The sequence below is a fragment of the Lynx rufus genome, unplaced genomic scaffold, assembly GCF_022079265.1.
Source record: "Lynx rufus isolate CCGP_SWC_20201006 ecotype Redwood Valley unplaced genomic scaffold, mLynRuf1.p SCAF_26, whole genome shotgun sequence".
Taxonomy (NCBI): domain Eukaryota; kingdom Metazoa; phylum Chordata; class Mammalia; order Carnivora; family Felidae; genus Lynx; species Lynx rufus.
This window is the reverse complement of record NW_025814841.1, coordinates 7,444,462-7,467,908: the sequence shown is the minus strand read 5'-3', so window position 1 is coordinate 7,467,908 and position 23,447 is coordinate 7,444,462. Positions and strand designations below refer to the sequence as shown.

Below are 23,447 nucleotides of genomic sequence, written 5' to 3'. Positions count from 1 at the left end.
CAGTTATCCTCACTGTGCCTCTATGTCAGTAAACAATATAGTCTTCTCAACAGTTTAGTCTACTAAACAAGGGCAAAGGGTAAAGGAGTACAAAAGATCAACAAGGCTCTATCACCTTTCCTAACAAGACATCAAAGGCCTGAGGAAGGGAGGTTATTAGCATTGGAGAGAACACTGGGTTTAAGTCAGAAAACCTGGATTTTTAAGTTGTGGTTTTGCTACATACTACCTCAGTACCTTTGGCTAAGTCTTTCTACCTCAATTGTTTCCTCTTCAGTAAAAAAGGAGATAATAGAGCCTCCACAACATCTCAAGGATTGAAATCATGTATGTGAAAGTATTTAGGAAAACAACACAGTGCTGGGAACAATATTAAAAAATCATTGTAGGGTAGAGTACTGGACATGAAAACTTTGGGGTATACATTCAAGGCCTCCTATGTGGCAGCTTACCTGCCTCAGAGATTTGAATAACCCAGTGAATCCATCAGTAATCCAAAAGAAAAAAATGATAATGTTACTATGTTAGTGAACAAAATAAACGGAATATTTTATCTATTCAATTTTTTTCATTGCCTTTTCAGGAGAGCTTTGAACTTGGGAATTCTTCGAGATCCTGGATCAGAAATTGAAGATAGACAATACCAAATAGATCTGCAGTCCATCAATATTGGTACTGCACAGTGGGGTCAACTAAAACCGGAGAAGGAAAGTGGCACACGAGGGGTGCTAACAGAGAGTGAAAGAAATTCTCAGAATCCAGCCCTTGAGTGGAATATGGCCAGCAGGTAGGAAATTATTGAGCAACTTTCTACACTTTCTAATATTTCATTACCAGAACAGTTAGTGATAAAATCTTTAGCATGCCCAACCTAAGTGCTTTGGTACCACTTCTGCATTTCATGACAAACATAAAATATATTTTGTAATTGTAGCTAATGATTTTTCTTGGAAATCTGTTACACTGTAATTATTACAAATTTAAGACTGTGTCAGCATTTTGTTTTTTTTAAAGCTTGCTATTGATGAAAGACTGTACTTCAGGGCTAAGGATACATTCACATTTTTCCTTGAAATCCGTTGTATTCAAGGTCAGATTATTTAAGTCTCTCCTTTCTGTTTATGATGATAAGAAGAGGAAAGTAACGAAAGCTCTGGATTGCCTTTATTTTTTTAGTCCACTTTAACTAAAAGCACCCATGTTCACAGAGAACATTCTTAAAGGAATTAGTCCTGAATGTGAGTTACAAGATTTGTAGAGAGCCGTTACCATCTCACCAAGACTACTCGTAGTTTCTCATCAGAAAGTTAGGTAGAATTGTTTGCTAGAACAAAGATACTAGGCATTAAAAATATTTTTTTATATTGTAAACCTGAAAGTCTTTATGATTTTAAAAAGCGTTCACTATTTTTTTCACTTTTCATATTGTTTGGTGTATGTGTGTGTGTGTGTGTTTGCTTATAAGATTCACTAACATTAGTTGTTTATAACACACCGTGGTGGTTTGTTGATTGAATTTCTTTAAAACATTGTGTGTAAACTTTCTTGTAAGCCTTTTGCAATGCTGATTGCTTTGGGGTTCTGCCCTTACACTACCAAAACTATATTTATCTACGTCTTGGCATTAATAATAGCAACAACTTTAATAATTGCTTATAAAATGCTTATCACTTACCTAACTTCTTTAAATTAATTTTAACAGTAATGCTATAAGGTATGAATTGTTTTCTCTAATTCTACATGAGGAGTCTGAGGCCTACCAAGGTAAATAATGTGCCTAAAACCAAATACCAGGTGGTAGTCTGCTGCTTCCTCAGGCACCCACATTCTTTTGTAATTTCATTGTGGCCCTTTTCATAATGAGCTTCTTTCACCTTCCTGAAAATAAGGTTTGTCGCTTGCTAATAGGCCTTGGTATGTGAACTCCGCCTGGAGCTCTCTTAACCCACCCTGTTCGCTTGCCTAACTCCCATCATTCATCAGGCCTCAGAGTATAAACATGACATTTTCCAGGAAGTCTCCCCCTGAGCTTCCATGAGAACACAGAAAGTTCCCCTTCTGTGTGCTCTTAACGTATCACTTAGCATATGCCCCCTAAATTTGGGGTGTAAATTTGTGTGAAAAGTCTCCCACTGCCGACCAAGGTACATTTCAAGAGAGGGATGCAGCCAACACTCCCAGCACTTGGTCCTGCATGGTGGATCTGGTGCACACCTCACATGCACTGCGCCAGTCCTGATCTGTTAACATCACATATCAGCCAGGGCCCCATCTTTCCTCCGCTTCACTCATTTTTCAGATCCAGGAAATTCCACCTTACATAATTTATAGGTCATCTTAAGAACTGCAAATTCTAGGGGCGCTTGGGTGGCTTAGTCAGTTGGACATCTGACTTCGGCTCAGGTCGTGATCTCACAGTTCATGCATTCGAGCCCCATGTCAGGCCCTATGCTGACAACTCAAAGCCTGGAGCCTGCTTCGATTTCTGTGTCTCCCGCTGTCTCTGCCTCTCCCCTGCTCATGCTCTGTCTCTCTCTCAGAAATAACCATTAAAAAAAAATAATTAAAAAAGAACTGCAGGGGCGCCTGGGTGGCGCAGTCGGTTAAGCGTCCGACTTCAGCCAGGTCACGATCTCGCGGTCCGTGAGTTCGAGCCCCGCGTCGGGCTCTGGGCTGATGGCTCAGAGCCTGGAGCCTGTTTCTGATTCTGTGTCTCCCTCTCTCTCTGCCCCTCCCCCGTTCATGCTCTGTCTCTCTCTGTCCCAAAAATAAATAAACGTTGAAAAAAAAAAAAATTAAAAAAAAAAAAAAAAAAAAAAAAAAGAACTGCAAATTCTATCAACAAAGAAGGTGGGGTTATTTTCCTAGGAAATTTTATGACTGTCTCTCCTTAACTCAGCTGTATCTCTCCTATTCATTCTTTAATTCATTTTAGTAAAGAGTTTGTGTACCTGTGTGTGTTTTAATAATAGAATTGAAATTGAGGCACCTGGGTGGCTCAGTCACTTAAGCATCCGACTTCAGCTGACATCGTGATCTCGCGGCTCACAAGTTCGAGCCCCATGTCGGGCTCTGTGCTGACAGCTCAGAGCCTGGATCCTGCTTCGGATTCTGTGTCTCCCTCACTTGCTCTGCCTCTCCCCCGCTAGTACTCTGTCACTGTCTCAAAGTAAATGAACATATAAAAAATAAAGAATTGAAATTCACATAATAAGATGAACTATTTAAAATGAACAATTCACTGGCACTTTGTACATTCACAATATTGTGTAACCGTTACCACTGTCTATAACCACTACCTCTGTCTTGTTCTAAAACATTTTCGTCATCCCAAAGTAAAACCCCTTACCCATTAAGCATTTTCTTCTACATCTGTCTCCCTCCCCCTGGCGCCTGAAAAACACCAATCTGCTTTCTGTTTCCATGGTTTTATGTATTCTGGATATTTCATATAAATGGGATCATACAATATGTGACCTTTTGTGTCTGGCTCATTCACTTAACATAATATTCTGGAAGTTTTTCTGCATTGTAGCATGTGTCAGTATTTCATTCTTAGTTATTGTTGGATAATATGCCACTGTATGTAAATACCAGAGTTTGTTTATCCATTCATCTGTTGATGGGCACTTGGTGTGTTTCCACTTCTTAGCTATTATGGATAATACTGCTGTGGACATTTGTGTACAAGTACCTGTTTTGCTACCTGTTTTCAGATATTAGGGATATATACCTAGGAATAGAATTTCAGGGTTATATGGTAATTCTATGTTTAACTTTCTTGAGGACTTGCGAAACTATTTTCCACAGCAGCTGAACCATTTCACATTTTCACCAGCAATGCTCAAGGTTCCAGTTTCACCACATTCTCACCACCACTTATTTTCCTTTTTTTTTTTTTTTTAAACTATAACCATCCTTTGGGTGTGGTTTTGATTTGCGTTTCCATAATGATCAGTGATATTGAGCAGTTCTTCATATGCTCTGTGACCATTTTTATATCTTCTTTGGAAAAAATGCTTATTCAAGCCTTTTGACCTTTTTTAAATTGAGTTGTTTGGGTTTTTGTTGATAATTTATGGGACTTCTTTTTTTATTCTAGATGCTATACCCCTATCTGATACATAATTTATAAATTATGTTTTCATTTTCTTGATAATGATCTTTGCACAAATTTTTATAATTGATCTAAGAGTCCATTGCCAAATCCAAGGTCATGAAATTTTATATCCATGTTTAAAAATTTTTTTTAATCTGTCTATAGTTGACACACAATGTTACACTAGTTGCAGATGTAAAACATAGTAATTCAGCTTTTCTGTCTGTTATGCTGTGCTCACCACAAGTGTAGCTACCGTCTGTCACCATACAACACTATTCCAGTATCATTGCCTATATTACCTATGCTGGGCCTTTTATTCTGGTGACTTATAACTGAATGTAATGTATCTGTATCTCCCACTCCCTTCGCCCATTTTGTCCATCCCCTTCACCCCCTTTCCTCTGGCTGCCATCAGTCCTCTGTATTTATAGGTCTGATTCCGCTTTTTACTTGTTTGTTTATTTTTTTTTTGTTTTTTTAGGTTCCACAAGTGAGTGAAATCATATGATACTTGTTTTCTCAGTCTGACTTATTTCACTTAGCATAATACCCTCTAGGTCTGTCCATGTTGTTACAAATGGCAATATCTCACTGAGAACAAACTGAGGGTTGATGGGGGGTGGGAAGGAGGGGAGGGTAGGTGATGGGTATTGAAGAGGGCATCTTGTGGGATGAGCACTGGGTGTTGTATGGAAACCAATTTGACAATAAATTTCATATATTAAAAAAAACAAATGGCAATATCTCATCCTTTTTATGGCTGCATAATAGTCCATTATGTGTATACTTATATGTATATCTTCTTTACCCATTCATCTATCAGTAAACATTTAGGTTGCTTCCATATCTTACCTATTGTAAGTAATGCTGCATTAAACATATATTTTTTCAAATTCATGTTTTCATTTTCTTTGAGTAAATACCTAGTAGTGGAATTACTGGATCATATGGTATTTCTGATTTTAATTTTTTGAGGACCTCCATACTGTTTTCCATAGTGGCTGTACCAATTTACATTCCCACTAACAGTGTGCAAGGGTTACTTTTTCTCTACATCTTTGCCAATACTTGTTATTCCTTGTGTTTTTGGTTTTAGCCATTGTGACAGGTGTGAGGTGATATCTCATTGTAGTTTTGATATGCATTTCCCTGATGTTGAGCATCTTCTTGTCTGTCTGTTGGCCATCTGTATGTCTTCTTTGGAAAACTGCCTTCAGGTCCTCTGTCCATTTTTTAAGTGGATTGTTTGAGGTTGTTTTTTTGTTTGTTTGTTTGTTTTTGGTGGGGAGGGGTGTTGAGTTATATAAGTTCTTTATATATTTTGGATATTAACCCCTTATTGGATATATCATTTGTAAATATCTTGTATTCAGTAGGTTGCCTTTTTGTTTTGTTGATGGTTTCCTTCACTGTTCAAAAGCTTTTTATTTCGTCCTGCTCCCAATAGTTTAATTTTGTTTTCATTTCCCTTGCCTTAGGAGACATACCTAGAAAAATGTTTCTATAGCCAATATCAGAGAGATCACTGCCTGTGTTCTCTTCTAGGATTTCTTATAGTTTTATGTCTCACATTTAATTCTTAGGTCCATTTTGAGTTTATTTTTGTGTATGGTGTAAGAAAGTGGTCCACTTCATTCTTCTGCATGTTGCTGTTCATTTTTCCCTACACCATTTACTGAAGAGACCATCTTTCCCCATCGTATATTCTTGCCTCCTTTGTTGTAGATGGGTTTATTCCTGAGCTTTTTTCTCTGTTCCATTGATCTATGTGTCTGTTTTTGTGCTGGCATCATACTGATTTGGTTACTACAGCTTTGTAATACATATTGAAATCTGTAATGGTGATCCATACAGATTTGTTCTTTTTTCTCAAGATTGCTTTGACTATTGAGGTTCTTTTGTGGTTCCATACAAATTTTATTATTATTTGTTGTAGTTCTGTGAAAAATGCTGTTGGTACTTTGATAGGGATTGCACTGAATCCAAAGATTTCTTTGGATAGTATGCACATTTTAACAGTATTCATTCTTCCAGGGTGCCTGGGTGGCTCAGTCGGTTAGGTGTCCAACTTCGGCTCAGGTCATGATCTTGCGGTCTGTGAGTTCGAGCCCTGCGTCGGGCGCTGTGCTGACAGCTCAGAGCCTGGGGCCTGTTTCGGATTCAGTGTGTGTGTGTGTGTGTGTGTCTCTCTCTCAGACCCTCCCCCGTTCATGCTCTGTGTCTCTCTGTCTCAAAAATAAATAAACATTAAAAAACAATATTCATTCTTCCAATCCATGACCCTGGACTATCTTTTCATTTGTTTGTATCTTCTTTAATTTCTTTCATTAGTGTTTTATAGTTTTCAGAATACAGATCTTTTACCTCCTTGGTTAAGTTTATTCTTAGGTATTTTATTCTTTTTGGCGATTTATACCTATGCTTTATTCTGTGTTTTATGGGTTTAGCTCTTATAGCTGGATTGTTGATTCATTTTGAGGAGTTTTTGTTTGTTTGTTTTTATATATGGTACAAAATAAAAGTTCAACTTTCTTCTTTTGCATGTGCATATACAGTTGTCCCAGCACCATTTGTTGAAGAGACTCTTCATTCCCCATTGAATGGTCTTGCCATGCTGTTGAAAATTAAGACTTAGAACAACCATTATATGCCATAGAATGTCTTTTACACTAGAAAAGCGAAATGAAATAATTTCTCATATGTGTCCATCCCTTGTAGGTCTCAGTGTCCAATCAAAGAGTTGATAGTTAAATTACCTATTAGAGTGCAGTGAGTGAAGTACACTGGTAGATGTAAATATAGGATGTTTAGGATTACAGAAAAGCCACATCAAAATCAGAATAAATACATTCCATGTACATAGGACATCTTGGGCTAACAGATGTGACAGACACTTAAACAATAAATCTAATACTGACATAGATACAAAATAGAACATTTAAAGAAATGAATGATGAACTCTATGGGTAGGTTTTCAGGGATGGTTTCAGAGTACACAGCTTCTGAATTTGTTTCCAGAGTATGGGTGACAGGAGTGGAGAGGGGCCATTTTGAACTAAGAAAGCAGTAGACTCACAGGCTAGGAGTATGAAAACGTGGCATATGTTATCACTTCTGAATACCCAGTACTTAATATTATACTTGGCACATAATAGGAATATATTAAAGATTTGAGTGAATTAATGAAAGATTGAAGATTAGATGATTATGTAGAGCTAGCAGATCAGGTGGCTCTGAATGTTTCTGAGAGATATTGATTCAAATGAAGACGGAACTTTAGACCTGATGTACTTTGTAGTGCTGATTAATCTTGATAGAAATATAAACAGAACCTTAATGTGATTATATTTTTGTTTTTCAATAGGTATTACAGGTAAAATTCAAAACATATAAAAAAATATTCACTGACGAATAACTTGCTCCCTCCCCTGGCCAATATTAAATAATAACCTTTACGATGGTTTTCATTCATTCCATTCTGAGTACGTTACTCGGCTTCTGTCTTTAGTCAAAATGTGTTTCTATGTGTATGTTGGGAGAAGGGAATTTATACATAAAAATTATCACATTTTAAAATGTGTAGATCTTCTAAAACCCCAGTTTTTCAGCTGAGGGAATACATTAGGATTCAGTCAAGGCAGCAGAACCATTATAAGTATTATAGCATAAGGGATTTATTGTAGGAATAAGGTCTTACTCAATTGTGGAAGAAGCTGTGAATTAAGGATCTAAAGATAGTGGATCAGAGACATGTCCCCAGGCATGTCCAGCCACTGGAGGGACCCCTGGAGGCTGGTAGACAAGTCCATGGGAGCATTGCCTCTGTTTCTGGGAGTAAGCCTGCAGTTGTTGTTAGTCTGCAGGGCCAGTGGTCAGGAAAAAGAGCCAGTCACAGAACCGAGAAGAGGGAAGACAAGCTGGAATCTGCCAGCACCTCTGAATTTTACTGTATTTTAAAAAGCATGACTTTCAGAGAATATTGGCCAGTATTTGTTTCATTTACACCTCTAAATCTCATGCAGTTTTCTCTCTAAACTCTGAACCATTCTTGGCAAGTTGTTACAGAACAGAACCACTACAAGAGACAGTTTCAGGAGGTTCCTTGCCTTGTGCAATGTCACTTAAAAGTAGAGCTAAGTATAGAACCCTGGTTTGCTACCTCTTCCTCAACTGCTTTCCTTATACTCAGCGCTCTGACCCCTTACACTTGGGCTAAAGTGCATTGTTAGTTAATCACTTTTTCTTTTTCTCTCAGCAACCATTTTTACTATGTCTGGGCTTATTTTATAACCTGAGGAAATGAAGTGCTGAGAACTCAAATAACGTACTGATGTCTGCCATATGCAGGTTACACATCTAGTCACTATTGCCATTTTACATGGGAATTAGTGCTTCGAGGTGTGTAAGGGGGGGGGAGTGGGAAATGGTGGCTTTTCTTCCTTACATATTGGCCAAGGATGTCCTTGGCAAGCTGAGAGGATAGCATGGAGATAAAAGGACAGATCTGTCTTGGCCAGTCTCATTCTTTGTTTCTTATCATAGTTACTGACAGATGAGTTGGTAATCAGAAAATATTTAAATTGAATATAATCATCATAATAGTAGATCATTAAATTTTAAAACTCTCTGTAATGCCAATTAATTTGTGGTCATGTTAAAGCTCCCAACATCATAATTGTTGCATATATGAATATAAGTAATAATTCCCTGATCCAAAGCCTTAAATATTCAGATTTCCCTCCTTCAACATTTTGTTTAATAAGAGAAGGATCCAAACAAGATTACATCAACATTTACTTAAAAGTATATGAACAGGGGCACCTGGGTGGCTCAGTCGGTTGAGTGTCCAACTCTTGATTTCGACTCAGGTCATGATCTCACGCTTTATAGGATCAAGCCCTACTTCAGGCCCTGTACTGACTGCATAGAGCCAGCTTGGGATTCTCTCTCTTGTTTCTCTCTGTCCCTCTACCACTTATGCACGCTCCACACCCCCCCCCCCCGCAAAATAAACATTTTCTTAAGAAGTATATGTATAACACATAACTTTCATACATTATCCAGTATTATTCTGTGAAAACTCCATGTGGTACATCAGTGCATAGTATTAAAGCTTTAAAAATGCAGTAAAATAACAAATTCCCCAATCATTTTTCCCTTGGTGGATTCCCATTTATATCCTCAATTTCAGATGTCCTTTTCTTTGAGAAACTTCCAGCAGTCCCCCTGACTTTCCCTCCTCCATGAAGTTTTATTTTGAAGTTTTTCCTTGGAAAAAGAGCTATCAAGTAGAATTAGATGCAAGAGTTCCACACTATAGATACAAACAACTGGAAACTAACCAGAGCTACTGACTGACAATTGAACATCTCAGTAAAAGTGAATTGTTGATATTTCAATATACATATGCTCATAAGACCTTCTTTTAGAGGCTGAAATAAATGTGATCTCAATAAACTTGTGATCTCAATCACAAATATATTAACCATAGTTTTGATTTGTTTGTTTGGATGCAGGTAATTTTTTTGTTTTTTTGGTTTGGTTTTTAGGGAATGAGAACATTGTAACATTTAATTTTGCCAAAATAAAATTTTACTAGCATTTTATTTAAATGTCCCTTAAAAATTATCCTCATTTTGGGTTGTAGTTCTTGAAGCATTATTCAGATATTTTATATGTCTTTACAAGTTAATTAGGTCCCCGACTGAAAGTTTTGACACCTGTCTGTTTTTTCCTTACCATTGTACTTCTCCTACCTTATGATTATTTTTAATTATTTTTTCGGCTAACCTGAGCTGCTCGCATCCAACTCTGCCATTATATTCCCAGCACCTAGCAGAGGGCCTGGCATAATAGTGGACTCTCAGTCCATGTTCTCAAAATTTCACACAGCCATAGATGCCAAGAGAATGATATGGCAGTATACTAGGATAAAGGCCCCTGGGAAATTTATTTACATTAGGGCTCGGGGAAGGCCTAATCTAATACCTAATGACAAGAATGAGCTTGGACCGTGGACTGCTCGTGTCAAGTGTTCTGGCAGAGCAGAGACCTGTGACTGGGAATCAGTGTTGCACACTTAAGGATCATGACTAGCTGAGAGGAAAGGAATAATAGGTAAAGTTTGGGTAGGGAAGAGACTACATTATGAATGGTTTTATACATCAGTGGCAGTTTGGATTTTATCTTTATTGCATTAGAAAGTCACTGGATAGTGTTCCTCTTGGGGAAAAAACCCAAAACACTAAAATAGGGTTTAAACTCTTTATCATATATTTTGTTTTTAAAGTTACTGTAGAACTCAAATTATCCTGAAGAACTCTATCTAAAAATAAGAGGAATCTCTACAAATAAGTACAGTTAACCAACTGATAACAAATAGTTTTCCAGTTATCATATTTTTAGGATAAATGTCTGTGATTATTTTTTATATTGAAGAATGTCCACTATAAGGGATTATCTCAGTTGATTAGCAGAACAAGACTTAAGTATCTTATGGTCAGGCATCTTTTGTCCAAAGCTCAGCTGTAATGCCATACCAAGAAAGTCTTCATGTTGAATAAAAAAACTGTTCACTGAACACATAGACCATCTAGAACTTTTTATTCTTTTTAGTGGAATATTTTGGAAACATCAACACCATTTTTCCTACTTACGGTTTTTCATAATATACAATTTTTGAAATGGGTCTCTTAAATTGCAGTACTATTTCCCACAGAATTAGCCAAGAATGAATGGAAGATGGGCAGAAGAACCTTAGGATAAATTGGCTGAGCCGGGAAAAATGACCATAGCCTTCCTAAACATATATTTTCATGTATGCATGTGGCATATACTTATGCCATCTTGTGTACTGATAATTTCAGAGAATGATGCTTTTCCATATTTATAATCTCTTCCCAGAGATTGACTGAATAGCTTTTGTTAACTTAGATGATTACTTTACTGTTACTTGTTTAGCACTTTATAATTGCCCAATTGTTTTTACCCTCACACAGGGTTTAATATATTTCCACGGGTTTAATCCTGTATGTTAGATAACAGGTGGAAATCACTATTCCATTTCCTTGTTTTTTATGGGCAGTGTAGAAATACATTAAATCACTGTTTTAGTATACTAGAGAAATATTTCTTCTACACCTCTCCTAACCTCATATTCCCTAGCATGCTATAGATAATCTGTTTTCTCTGTTTGCTATCTTTTTTTCATAATAGGTGATCACCTGTTTCACCAAGAGATGTCTGATGGTGGATTTTATTGTATTTATCTGAACCAGGACTCATTGTGCTTCCTGAATCTGTGGTTTCTTATATATCATCAGTTCTGAAGAATTCTCAGCTATTAACTCTTTGCTGTTGTCTCTTTTCCTTACTTTCTATTCTCTCTTTTTGGAATACCAATTAAATATGTTGGACCTACCCCTCCACGTCTCTTTTCTTTTAAACTTGCCATTTTAAAATTTAAGTTAGTACATTTCCTGGAATTTTCTCAAATCTGTATTCTAGTTGATTAATTTTTTCTTGAGCTACGTGTAAAATGTTATTTGCCACATCTACTGTACATTTCATTTTAGTGACTGTATTTTGCATTTCTGGAAGTAGTATTTGTTTTTCAAATCTATTTTGACTCTTGATAATACCTTGGTTTTTTACTCCTCAGTTTTATTCTATCCAGTATGTATTTAATAATTTTAAGCATTTATTTATTTATTTATTTATTTATTTATTCATTTATTATTTTTTAAACAATACAAATTTATTGAATTGTTCATATGGTGATTTCATTATCAGAAGTTCTTGGTAATGAATTTGATAATGGGGTTGAATTTTCCTCTTGCTAATAAAGAATAACTTGTGGGTGGGGTGTATAAAATAATCTGTTCAGGAGCTTGTCTTTAGTGGTCTTTGTCCCTGAGAATCCTTTTTGTCTATTTGAGGGCATGTTTTCCAGACAGGTTTTACATGCATCTATTTCTGACAGATGTCCCAGGGTTATGAAAAGTCTTGATTCCAGTTTTATATAAATAATTCAGAATGGGTATTCCTAAACCAGTACGGTAATATAAATTACAGCTACCAAACACACATGGGGAATTTCCCATTATTTTTCATCTTCTGGGGAGATCTCTGTTTTTTCAACAAGCTCTCTTGCCAATATAGTCATATTTTCTCATTCTTCTCTATTTCTGATACAAAATGCTTTGTCAAACCTTTAAGGGCCCCAGATCTAGGTAGACAGCTCATTTAAAAACCTTTCCCTATGAGTGAAGTCACATGATATTTTATATGAGGATTTTAAGATACAAAACAGATGAACATAAGGGAAGGGAAGCAAAAATAATATAAAAACAGGGAGGGAGACAAACATAAGAGACTCTTAAATATGGAGAACAGAGGGTTACTGGAAGGATTGTGGGAGGAAGGAGGGACTAAGTGGGTAAGGGGCATTAAGGAATCTACTCCTGAAATCATTGTTGCACCATATGCTAACTAACTTGGATGTACATTTAAAAAATAAATTAAAAATTAAAAAAAATCTTTCCCTATTTGGGATGTAAGGATTAGCCTGTTGCCTCTATATGGCCATGGGGAAAAAAAAAAAATCTGTTCCCTGCTACATCTGAAACTAATATAATATTGGATGTCAACTATACTTAAATAGTGAATATTTTTTTATCTATTTCAAGTTTTTATTTAAATTTTAGTTAACATATGGTGTAATATTAGTTTCAGGAGTAGAATTTAGTGATCAATCACTTACATATAACACCCAGAGCTCATCACAAGTGCCCTCCTTACTGTCCATCACCTGTTAGGCCGTGTCCCCACCCATCTCCCAGTCTGTTCTGTACAGTTAAGAGTCTCTTACAGTTTACCTCCCTCTCTTTTTTCTTTCCCTTTTCCATATATTTAAGAAACAAAACAGATGAGTATAGGGGAAAGAAATAGTAAAAAAAAAATAATATCTATTCTCTTGATTTAGAGTGGCTAAAACCCTGAAGTCAATAACAATGTCAGTTAATAATTTGAGTTTCACTTGCCTTTTTTGTTATTTTATTTTATTTTTTTTATTTTTTTAAGTTTATTTATTTTTGAGAGAGTTGGGGAGAGGCAGAGAGAGAGACACACACACACACACACAGAATCCGAAGCAGGCTCCATGCTCCAAGTTCTAGGCACAGAGCCCAGTGCAGGCTCAAACCTACAAACTGTGAGATCATGACCTGAGCCAAAGTTGGACACCCAACCGACTGAGCTACCCAGGCTCCCCACCCCCCCTTTGTTATTGTAAATCCTGTGCACTTATCTAGTAAAATATTGGCAGAATTTAATTCTCTTATTTTTTCAGTAGTTATTTCTTTTGAAGTATTTCAATCTATAAAAATTTTTAATGACTTAAAAAATATGTATCATTACCTCAAAGACAAGAAATAACACAAAATTAAAGTTAACATTATGTTAACGGAAAAGTTATAGTTTTATAATAAAGGACTGTTGACTTACTGATTTTTTTTTGTATTTTAAGGTCATAGGTCTTTCATATGTTGTGTTACTGATTTAATTCATCACATGATGGGGGAAAATATGATCTGTATAAGTACTCTTTTTTCCCATTGGGTGTTTTAGTTAATATTTGCTCTTATTTGGTTCCCTGCCATCTTTTCCATTTTAAGGTATTTTTAATACATCATATATTTAAACACTCCCTTATGAGAGCACATCAGATGTTACATGTTTCTCACATTGGCCATTTTATGGAACTTGAGCTATTAAGCTCTAATTATGGTGTCTCTCAGGATCACAACCTTTCCTCTGTATTCACAGATTTTAATATTTCTTCCTGTTACCCTCCATTCAGCAGAACTCCTAATTCTTTAAAATTGACTTTCTTGAAATCCAATACTTATGTGTCACAAAACCGGATGATCCAATTTGCTTTTTTGGCAGACACCATGTAAAACTCTGCTCATTGCAAAATTGAACAAATGATACTAGAACTTTCTATTTTCTAGACTACTCTGGTAGAAAAGGATATAGAAAGACTTGAGGGTTATATGAGATTTGTCATGAGATAATTTATGCTAGTTCTCTGATCTCAGCTTTATCACTTTATGAGTGAATAACAGAGACATATTTATAAGGAATATTAATTTAATGGTTCCAAAGAACTTTTGAGATACAGCTTGCTGGTAAAACGTAGAACTGTGTGTGTGTGTGTGTGTGTGTGTGTGTGTGTGCGCGCGCGCGCACGCATATGCATATATATATATATATATATACACACACACATATATATTTCATAAAAAGAAAACTTAGAAAATGGACTGTAGACTTGAAGAACTGCACTAGCATAAGCTTTAGTTTCTCAATGTTTTCCAGTTTCATCTTCTACCATGTATGTAGTACTCCTTTGAAATTATTAGCAATTTAATGTAGGTAGAAGAGTAGAAATTTTGTGCTAAGTAACTGATCACAGGTGAGAATGTGTAAAGAAGAATTAAAATAGAGGCCAAATGCTGCTCCACTATCAGGCCCTGTTGTGTAACTCTGGTTTCCACTAGGTGGCCTTAGCCTAACCTCTGATCCTCATTTCCTCATAGGTAATATGGGGTTAGTAACAGTTTTTACTTCCCACAGATGGTTATTGTGAAGAAGCATTCAGTATCAAAGTCACAAAAGCTGTTTCATGAACTGTATATACAGTAATAATCCATGAACTTAGTTCTTAGAACTTGAAAAAAGGAGGTCATTCAGAGATTAAGAGGATATACTTGTGAACCTCATAAGGTTGGAATGATGGCAGTTGTCAACCAGAAGGTCAGAAATACTAAAAATAGGAAATTAAAAATTATCACCAAATAGTAAGGTTATTATTGATAACAATACATACTAAGTTATTTGCAAGAACAAAAGGAATTAAAAACAAATTTATTTGTTGAAAGGATAGGACTAATGAAATTAATTGCATCCAAATTTCTCAATAATTTTTTCCTTTTATCAATCTGAGGTAAAGAATTGAAGTTGTAAAACTGTGACTGTAAAATTTACAACTAAGCACTCTCAAAATAATAATGTAATTTTACCATACATGTTTGCAGTGCAAAGACTTGTATAACTTTAATGAAAAATATCCCTGAAAAAAAATGAAATGGCTAATCATTTTTTACTTTGTCTTTTAGCATACGGCGGCATCAAGAAAGAAGAGCAATTTTAACGCCCATTTTAACAGATTTTTCTGTCCGAATAACTGGAGCACCTGCTATCATTTTCACCAAAATAATTTCTCCAGAAAATATGCACACTGAGGTTAGAATTTTATTTAGGTTTTATTTCAGTCTATGTAATGGAGTAGCTTCTCTTTGTAAGTTAGGGATTTTCTTAGTTTTAGTGTACAGGATGTCAAATTGCTTATTATTAATAAGTTACTATAACCAGAAATTATTGAGTACTTTCTAGTGCTGTTTAGTTATTGCTTTTCATGTAGTTATTCATAACTACATCAAATCCTCATAATCTGAGGATTTATAACTACAATCCTCATAATAATCCAGTTAACTCCTTCTTATCCTCATTTTATAGATGAGGGAATTGAAGCCTAGAGAGGCTGACTCAAATAACTTGTCCATATTTTCACAAGTAGTAAGTAGCAGAGCATGCATGGTATGAACCCAACTGGTCTGACTCCAAACCATACACTCCTGACCCTGACCTCTACAACCTCCTCCTGCTTTCTGGTGAAAGCAACAACGTTGACAGTGTTCTCATGGATTACTTCACATGGAAAATTGTACATGGATTACCTTAGTCTTCACAACATCCTTGTGAAATAGATATTACTAGTATCCATATTTTTAGTTAATGTTTACTTGTTTTTGAGAGAGAGAGCGTGAGTGGGGTAGGGTCAGAGAGAGAGGGAGACACAGAATCCAAAGCAGGCTCCAGGCTCCGAGCTGGACTCAAACTCACGAACCGTGAAATCACTACCTGAGCCGAAGTTGGATGCTTAAGCGACTGAGCCACCCAGGTGCCCCTACTAGTATTCGTACTTTATGGATCCAGAAACTAAGATCAAAAGAGATTAGGTAACTTAACCAATGTTACTAGCCAGTTACTGGTGGATCCCGATTTCAAGTCTGATCACTATGGTATACTGCCTCTATGCTTAGAATAAATATAAGAATAATGTGGTCCATCATAATTTTAAAAGTATTCTTCACAGAAATTTATGTTATGCTGAAAACCTAAACTCTTCGATCATTCACAGAGGCAGTTATGAAAAGTTCAGAAAAATTAAGTAAAGATTAAATATATTAATCTAAGCTAATAAAACCTCACATTCATTTTCTGAGTTTTTAAAAATAATATTTTTATAGATGTTGTTTATTTAATGTTTATAATTGCCCTGTAGGGAAAGCTAGGTTAGGTATAGTATCTTTTCTTATCCACAAAAAAATGTATAAAAATTAAGTAGGTCTACAAATATCTTATTTAGTAACACAGTTGATTTAAAGTACATGAATTTATTTCTTTTCATCATTACTTGAGGAATAAAATTTCTACCTATAATTAGTAAAAGCAGGGAACTTGTGGGAGTAAAAGTTATTTAACCCAAAAAAAGGAATATTCATTCCCGACTTGCTGTTCTTTATGGCTGTATTAAAACCTACTCTAAGTTCTGTAGTTTGCATTTGGACCAGTCATAAGTCTCCTTTAAGTCCATTCCCTTGGATGACACTAATAAGGATAAGGTTCGGTGGACGTTTCCAAGCATTTGAACATTGTCCACATTCGCTTCATGACAAGAGGCAGAACTTCTCCTTATTAAGTGAAGCTTCTGGATTGCTTTTCGCTTCTTTCTTCCTTTCCTGAATGGCTTTCCAACAATGAATGTTCAAATGACTCAAGTTATGCAGAACAGCATCAGTTAAGTGGCAGACATCTACCTAATGCTGCCAAGATCTTAGCAGCTTGAAAAAGTGAAAGTAATTAGTCTAGCTATCTTTGGCTTCAGCACTCTCTTTTGTTATATATCATTTGGAGGGTATACTTTGGAGGAGACTCAGACCATACCACTTGTAACTGTAATTGCTTGCCTACAATTGCCTGTTTATATCTGTCTGCCCAACTAGATTGTAACCTTCTCAAGAGCAAGTTGCCATTTAAAGCCAATCTATTTTTTGTGGTATCCCTAGCAGTCTACTATAGTGCATGTTACTTAGGAGATGCTCAGTAAATATTTGTTAGTTTGAATGAATGAACAAGATTATGCTAAAGAATTACATCATCTCTTACATATGGAAATGATAGTTTGAGGTATGAAAAAGCCAAATGTATATGAAATGGTAAAAAATTAGTGTTTGTGTTGTTAGTTTGTTTCCCTGCAACTAGTGCACAGCCCAGTGCACAGCAGGACCTCATAAATGTTTATTAAATTATTCCATTAAACTCTGTTGAGTGCCTATGCTGTCCATTTCTGCTATTCTCATTAACATATGAACTTGAGTCCCAGGAGAATTCATCAACGTAGTAGAGGTCAAATAAGTAAGTATGATAAATTATCATCTAATGGCGATCATGTATCTTTATCTGTATTCAGTTTTGTGTTTCTGTTTTTGTTTTTGTTTTTTGCCCCTTTCAGGAGATTTTAGTGTGTGGCCATTCCTTGGAAGTGAATATAACCACAAACCTGGACTTCTTCCTAAGTGTGGCTCAAGTTCAACTCTTACATCAGTTAATAGTAGCAAATATGACTGGACTGGAACCATCAAGCAAGGCCACAGAGGTAACTGTTACCTGATTTTGATTAGTCTTAGTGCATTTGTGCCAACTTTATATTCATAATAGGAAAACTATAATTAAATGCTTTCTGCTAATTATTCTATATTTAATTTTATTCAAAATATGGTCATAAATTATATTGGATTGGTGTTCTCTGTTTTTGAAATTTGTTTGGTCTCTCTTTGCCTATCATGTACCTTTGCAGAATTGTTGTGGCTTAGCCTCAGAAAAGCCTCTGTTAAAATATATGATTTTAGTATCCTGCTGCAGTTTTTTTAAAAAGTACAACACAAGAAACCTGGTGTAGCTTTCACTTACTCAGATACATTACAGGGATAGGGCCTCTTTTGGAAGTGAACTTTGTAATCGCACTATGGGAATATCTTCAATAAATAACTTCTAAAGCATTCATTTCCCATGCTCAGTGAAGAATAGACACAATCATAAAAGTTGAATGCCTGCCTAGAATTTTAATTTTGATCCGGTGTTGGTTGGAAGCCTGCTTTGTAACCACAAAGCATGTCAGTGTGAAACAAAGAAAGCTTCTTATTAGATGCTTCTCAAGATATATTTTCTTTCTTTTTTGTTTCCATACTTCTATAATCCTATCTGTACTTAGGGTACATCTCCTATAAAAGTTCAAGTCAAGAAATCATTTACCTGTGAAAAAGACATTGGTTTTATTTTTGTCAAGAGATACACCGAAGACTCGTAAGTTCTGTTTATTAAAAAGGGAGGGGGGCGCCTGGGTGGCGCAGTCGGTTAAGCGTCCGACTTCAGCCAGGTCACGATCTCGCGGTCTGTGAGTTCGAGCCCCGCGTCAGGCTCTGGGCTGATGGCTCAGAGCCTGGAGCCTGTTTCCGATTCTGTGTCTCCTTCTCTCTCTGCCCCTCCCCCGTTCATGCTCTGTCTCTCTCTGTCCCAAAAATAAATAAACGTTAAAAAAAAAAATTTTTTTTTAAAAAAAAAAGGGAGGGAAGGAAGAGGAGTTCACTGAGAGCTACTTGATGCTAGGCAGTGTGCCAGGCATTTTCACGTAAGTTGAGCATATTATCACAACCATCTTGTGAGATTGATATGGGCATTATTAACATTTTACATATAAGGCTCAGAGATGGTAAGTGACCTGCCTGAAATCATTCATGCATAGCTAAAACATGGTGGAACTGAGATTTTAATTTAAGTCTTTCAAGTCAGTGCTCTTTCCATTCTACCACAGTTTGTGTACTATAACTATTAGTCTATCAGTCTTCTTTATTTTTAAAAAAATATTTCAAAATGATAAAGCTGTAAATTTTTATAAGTGAAGATTCTCTAACTAGACTGTCTTTTACCATCCATGATTTCTGTTTGCTCAGTATCTTTCTTAAAAGGTCTGTAGAGCTGGGGCTCCTGGGTGGCTCAGTCAGTTAAATGTCTGACTTTGGCCTAGATCATGATCTCACTATTCCTGAGTTCAAGACCCACATCGGGTTCTGTGCTGACAGCTCAGAGCCTGGAGCCTGTTTCAGACTCTGTGTCTCCTTCGCTCTCTACCCCTCCCGCACACTGTGTTTGTCTCTCTCTCAAAAATAAACATTAAAAAAGGGCAGGGGGGCTGAAGAGCTATGTGGTCTCTAAAATATCAACTTTTTTCTAATATATATTAGACAGTCTATAAGGATATAATTATATGACTTGAAAATAAATAGAGCAAAAGATATTTTTCCATGGCATTTTCGATGAAGTCCTTGAAGAAAGTACAGTTGGAAACAATATTTAAAAAAATTTTTTTGAATGTTTATTTATTTTTGAGAGGGAGAGAAAGAGCATGAGCAGGGGAGGGGCAGAGAGAGAGGGAGACACAGAATCCGAAGCAAGCTCCAGGCTCCAAGCTGTCAGCACAGAGTCCAACGCGGGGCTCAAACTCTCGAGCTGTGAGATTATGACCTGAGCTGAAGTTGGACGCTCAACCGACTGAGCCACCCAGGTGCCCCATGGAAACAATATTTTACATTCCTATATTATTTGTGCTAAGTTTGTGAATCTCTCACTCATATCAGTAAAACCAAATTCATAGATTTCTGATGTGTTTTAGGAATTTATACAACTTAGCAAATTTGTCGTTAACTCTTTACTTTGGGCAGTTATGAATAAAACTATAAATATTCATCTTCAGACTTTTGTGTGGACAGAAGTTTTCAATTCCTTTGCGTAAATAGAAAGGAGTGTGATTGCTGGATCATATGGTCAGAATATATTTGGTTTTATTAAAAAAAAGAAAAAGAAAAAAAAGAAAACCACCAAACTGTCTTCGAAAGTGGCTTATACCATTTTGCCTTCCCACTGGCAATGAAAGAGAGTTCCTGTTGACACACATTCTCGCTAGCATTTGGTGTTGTCAGTGATCTAGATTTGGGCATTCTATTAGATGTGTAATGGTGTCTTTTGTTGTTTTAATATTCATCTCCCTGATGATCTATGAAGTAGAGCATCTTTTCGTATGCTTATTTTCCATCTGCATATCTTCTTTAGTGAAGGGTCTGTAAAGTCTTTGGCTCATTTTTTAATTGGGTTGTTTTCTTACTGTTGAGTTTTAAGAGTTTCTTTGTATATTTTGGATAACAGTCCTTCATCAAATGTGTCTTTTGCAAATACTTTCTCCTAGTTTATGGCTTGTTTTTCCTAATTCCCTTGATATTGTCTTTCACAGAGCTGAAGTTTTTAATTTTAATAATTTTTTCATGGATCGTATCTGTAGTGTTGGATCCATACATACCCAAGATCATCTAGGTTTTCTCTTATGTTCTTTTCTAGGTCTTATAGTTGTGTGTTTTACATTAAGTCTATAGTCTCAGTCTTGAGTTCGTTTTTGTGAAGGGGATAAGGTCTGTATGTAGATTCATTTTTTTTTACATGTGAATGTCTAATTTTTCCAGCATCATTTGTTAAAGAGACTGTCCTTTGCTCCATTGTATTCCCTTTGCTCCTTTGTCAAAGGTCATTTGACTGTATTCATGAGGGTCTATTTCTGGGCTATCTGTTGTGTTCCATTGACCTTTTTGTCCATTCTTTCACCAATACCATGCTGTCTTGATTACCCTAGCTTCATAGTAAGTCTTAAAGTATGGCAGTGTCAGTTCCCCCAACTTTGTTCTTCTCCTTCGCTATCGTAGAAGCTATTCTGTCTCTTTTGCCTCTTCACATAAACTTGAGAATCAGTTTGCCAATAGCCATGAAATAACTTCCTGGAATTTTTACTAGGATTGCATCAAATCTATAAATCAAGTTAAGAAATGACATCTTGACAATATTGAGTCTTCCTGTCCATGAACACAGAATATCTCTCCACTTATTTAATTCTTTGATTTTGTTCATCTCAGTTATATAGTTTTCCTATTTATATCTTGTGTATATTTTGTTAGATTTATACCTAAGTGTGCCATTTTTGGTATGCTACTGTAAATGCTATTGCGCTTTTAATTTTAAATTCCACTCATTAATTATTGGTGTCCAGAAATGTAATATAATTGATTTTTGCATATCAACCTTATATCCTGGAACCTTGCTGTAATCACTTACTCATTCCAAGAGTTTTTATGTGAATTCTTTCAGATTTTCTACATAGACAATCCTGCCATCTGTGAACAAAGATCGTTCTTTTTTCCTAATCTATAATACTTATATGTCCTTTTCGTGCTTTATTGTACTAGAAGGAACTTCCAGTATGTTGAAAAATAGTGGTGAAAGAGGACATCCTTGACTTCTACCTGATCTTAGTGGGAAAGTTTCAAGTTTCTCACTCTAGGTTTTTTGTAGATGTTTATCAAGTTGACATTTCTCTCTGTTCCTAGTTTACTGAGAGTTTTTATCATGAATGGGTTTGGATTTTGTCAAGTACTTTTGATGCATCTATTCATATGATCATTTGATTTTTCTTTTCTAATTTGTTGATGTGATGGATTACATTAATGGAGTTTTAAATGTTAAATGAGCCTTGTATACTTGGGATAAATCTCAGTTAGTATAGTATATAATTCTTCTTATGCATCGTGGATTATATTTACTAATAATTTGTTGAAGATTTTTGTGTCTTTATTCATGAGAGATAGTGATCTGTAGTTTCTTTTGCATGTGATCTCTTTTTCTGGTTTTGATATTAGGGCAATGCTGGCCCCATAGATTGAGTTAGGAAATATCTCTTCTGCTTCTGTCCCCTGAAAGACATTGTACAGAATTGGTATAATTTCTTCCTTAAATATTTGCTAGAAATCAGTGACTCCACCTAGGCCTGATGATTTCTTTTTTGGAGGTTATTAATTATTGTTTAAGTTTCTTTAACAGATATAGGGCTATTCAGACCTTCTGTTTTTTCTTGTATGAATTTTGTCTGATTGTCTTTCAAGTTATTGGTCCATTTCCTTGAAATGGTCATCAAATGTGTGGACATGGAGGTGTTCATAATATTCCTTTATTATCCTCTTAATTTCTGTAGTGATGTCCCCTCTCTCATTTCTGATACTAGTAGTTTTATTCTCCCCCCACACCCCGCCTTTTTTTTTTTTTTTTTTAGTTAGCCTGGCTAGAGGCTTTTATTGATTTTTTTCTCTAATTATTATTATTTCTTTTCTTCTATTTCATTTGGATGGTGATAATATTTCCAGACAGTCTTTGACAAGGTTTTATTTGAGAGATTAATTTAAAAGTTATTCAAGAATGTGGTGAGTGATTTTTGTTAATAGAGGAAACATCTACACTATAAACAAAGGGGAAGAAAGATGGACAAACCTTTGGAAATAGAAGTGAAAACAGTGGAACGATCTAAGGATTATTGCTTAAATCAACACTTACTAATTTTGATTGTATGGACAACTAACGCACAAACTTTCAAGTACATAGCTAAAAGAGAAGCACTTCAGGGGTGCCTGGGTGGATAAGTCAGTTAAATGTTCAACTTCAGCTCAGGTCATGATCTCACAGCTTGTGGGTTCAAGCCCTGCATCAGGCTCTTTGCTATCAGTACAGAACCTGCTTCGGATCCCTCTCTTTCTGCCCCTCCCCAGCTCTCTCTCACTATTTCTCTCAAAAATAAATAAAACATTTAAAGAAAAGAGAAGCACTTCAGGCAATAAAATGACCAGCTGATGGTTTAGGCAAATTGCCTCTCATATTGATCAAAACTTTTCCAATATATTTGCTCTGAACAATGTACTCTGGATGGGGTGAGGCCACTAGATCATTCAGCCTATATTTGTCATTTTTGACTTTTAGTGTTCCCTTCTAGTGCTATGACTTTCATGATTGCTGACTCCTAGAATGTTTCTTTTGTTTAAATTAACCTTTTCTTGTTTCTCTATACATATATTGACAAGCTGAGAAAGAACATAGATAAACTTTTAATATTCAAAAATCCAAAGTGCATTCCATATTTAAAAAGTACATGTCCCTTCATATTCCACTCTATAATTCATGTCTATGATGACAATTAGTTCTATAACACAAGAACAGGAATGTTATTTGGGTTTCTTACATCCTAGTTCCCTGCCATTTACATGAGGTTGGAGTCAATCTCCTAGATAACTTGATA

The 23,447-nt window shown here is 35.8% G+C and overlaps 1 protein-coding gene across 2 annotated transcripts in view; it reads left to right on the top strand.

Annotated features, from left to right (window-relative positions):
• Nucleotides 1-23,447, top strand: part of VPS13B (vacuolar protein sorting 13 homolog B) — an 806,197-nt gene that overhangs the window by 517,070 nt on the left and 265,680 nt on the right. For both annotated transcript variants that reach the window (XM_047088880.1, XM_047088879.1), the window contains exons 31-33: nucleotides 584-787; nucleotides 15,283-15,409; nucleotides 17,742-17,885. In XM_047088880.1, coding sequence (XP_046944836.1) covers nucleotides 584-787; nucleotides 15,283-15,409; nucleotides 17,742-17,885 — 475 coding nt within the window. The remainder of the gene's footprint in view (nucleotides 1-583; nucleotides 788-15,282; nucleotides 15,410-17,741; nucleotides 17,886-23,447) is intronic.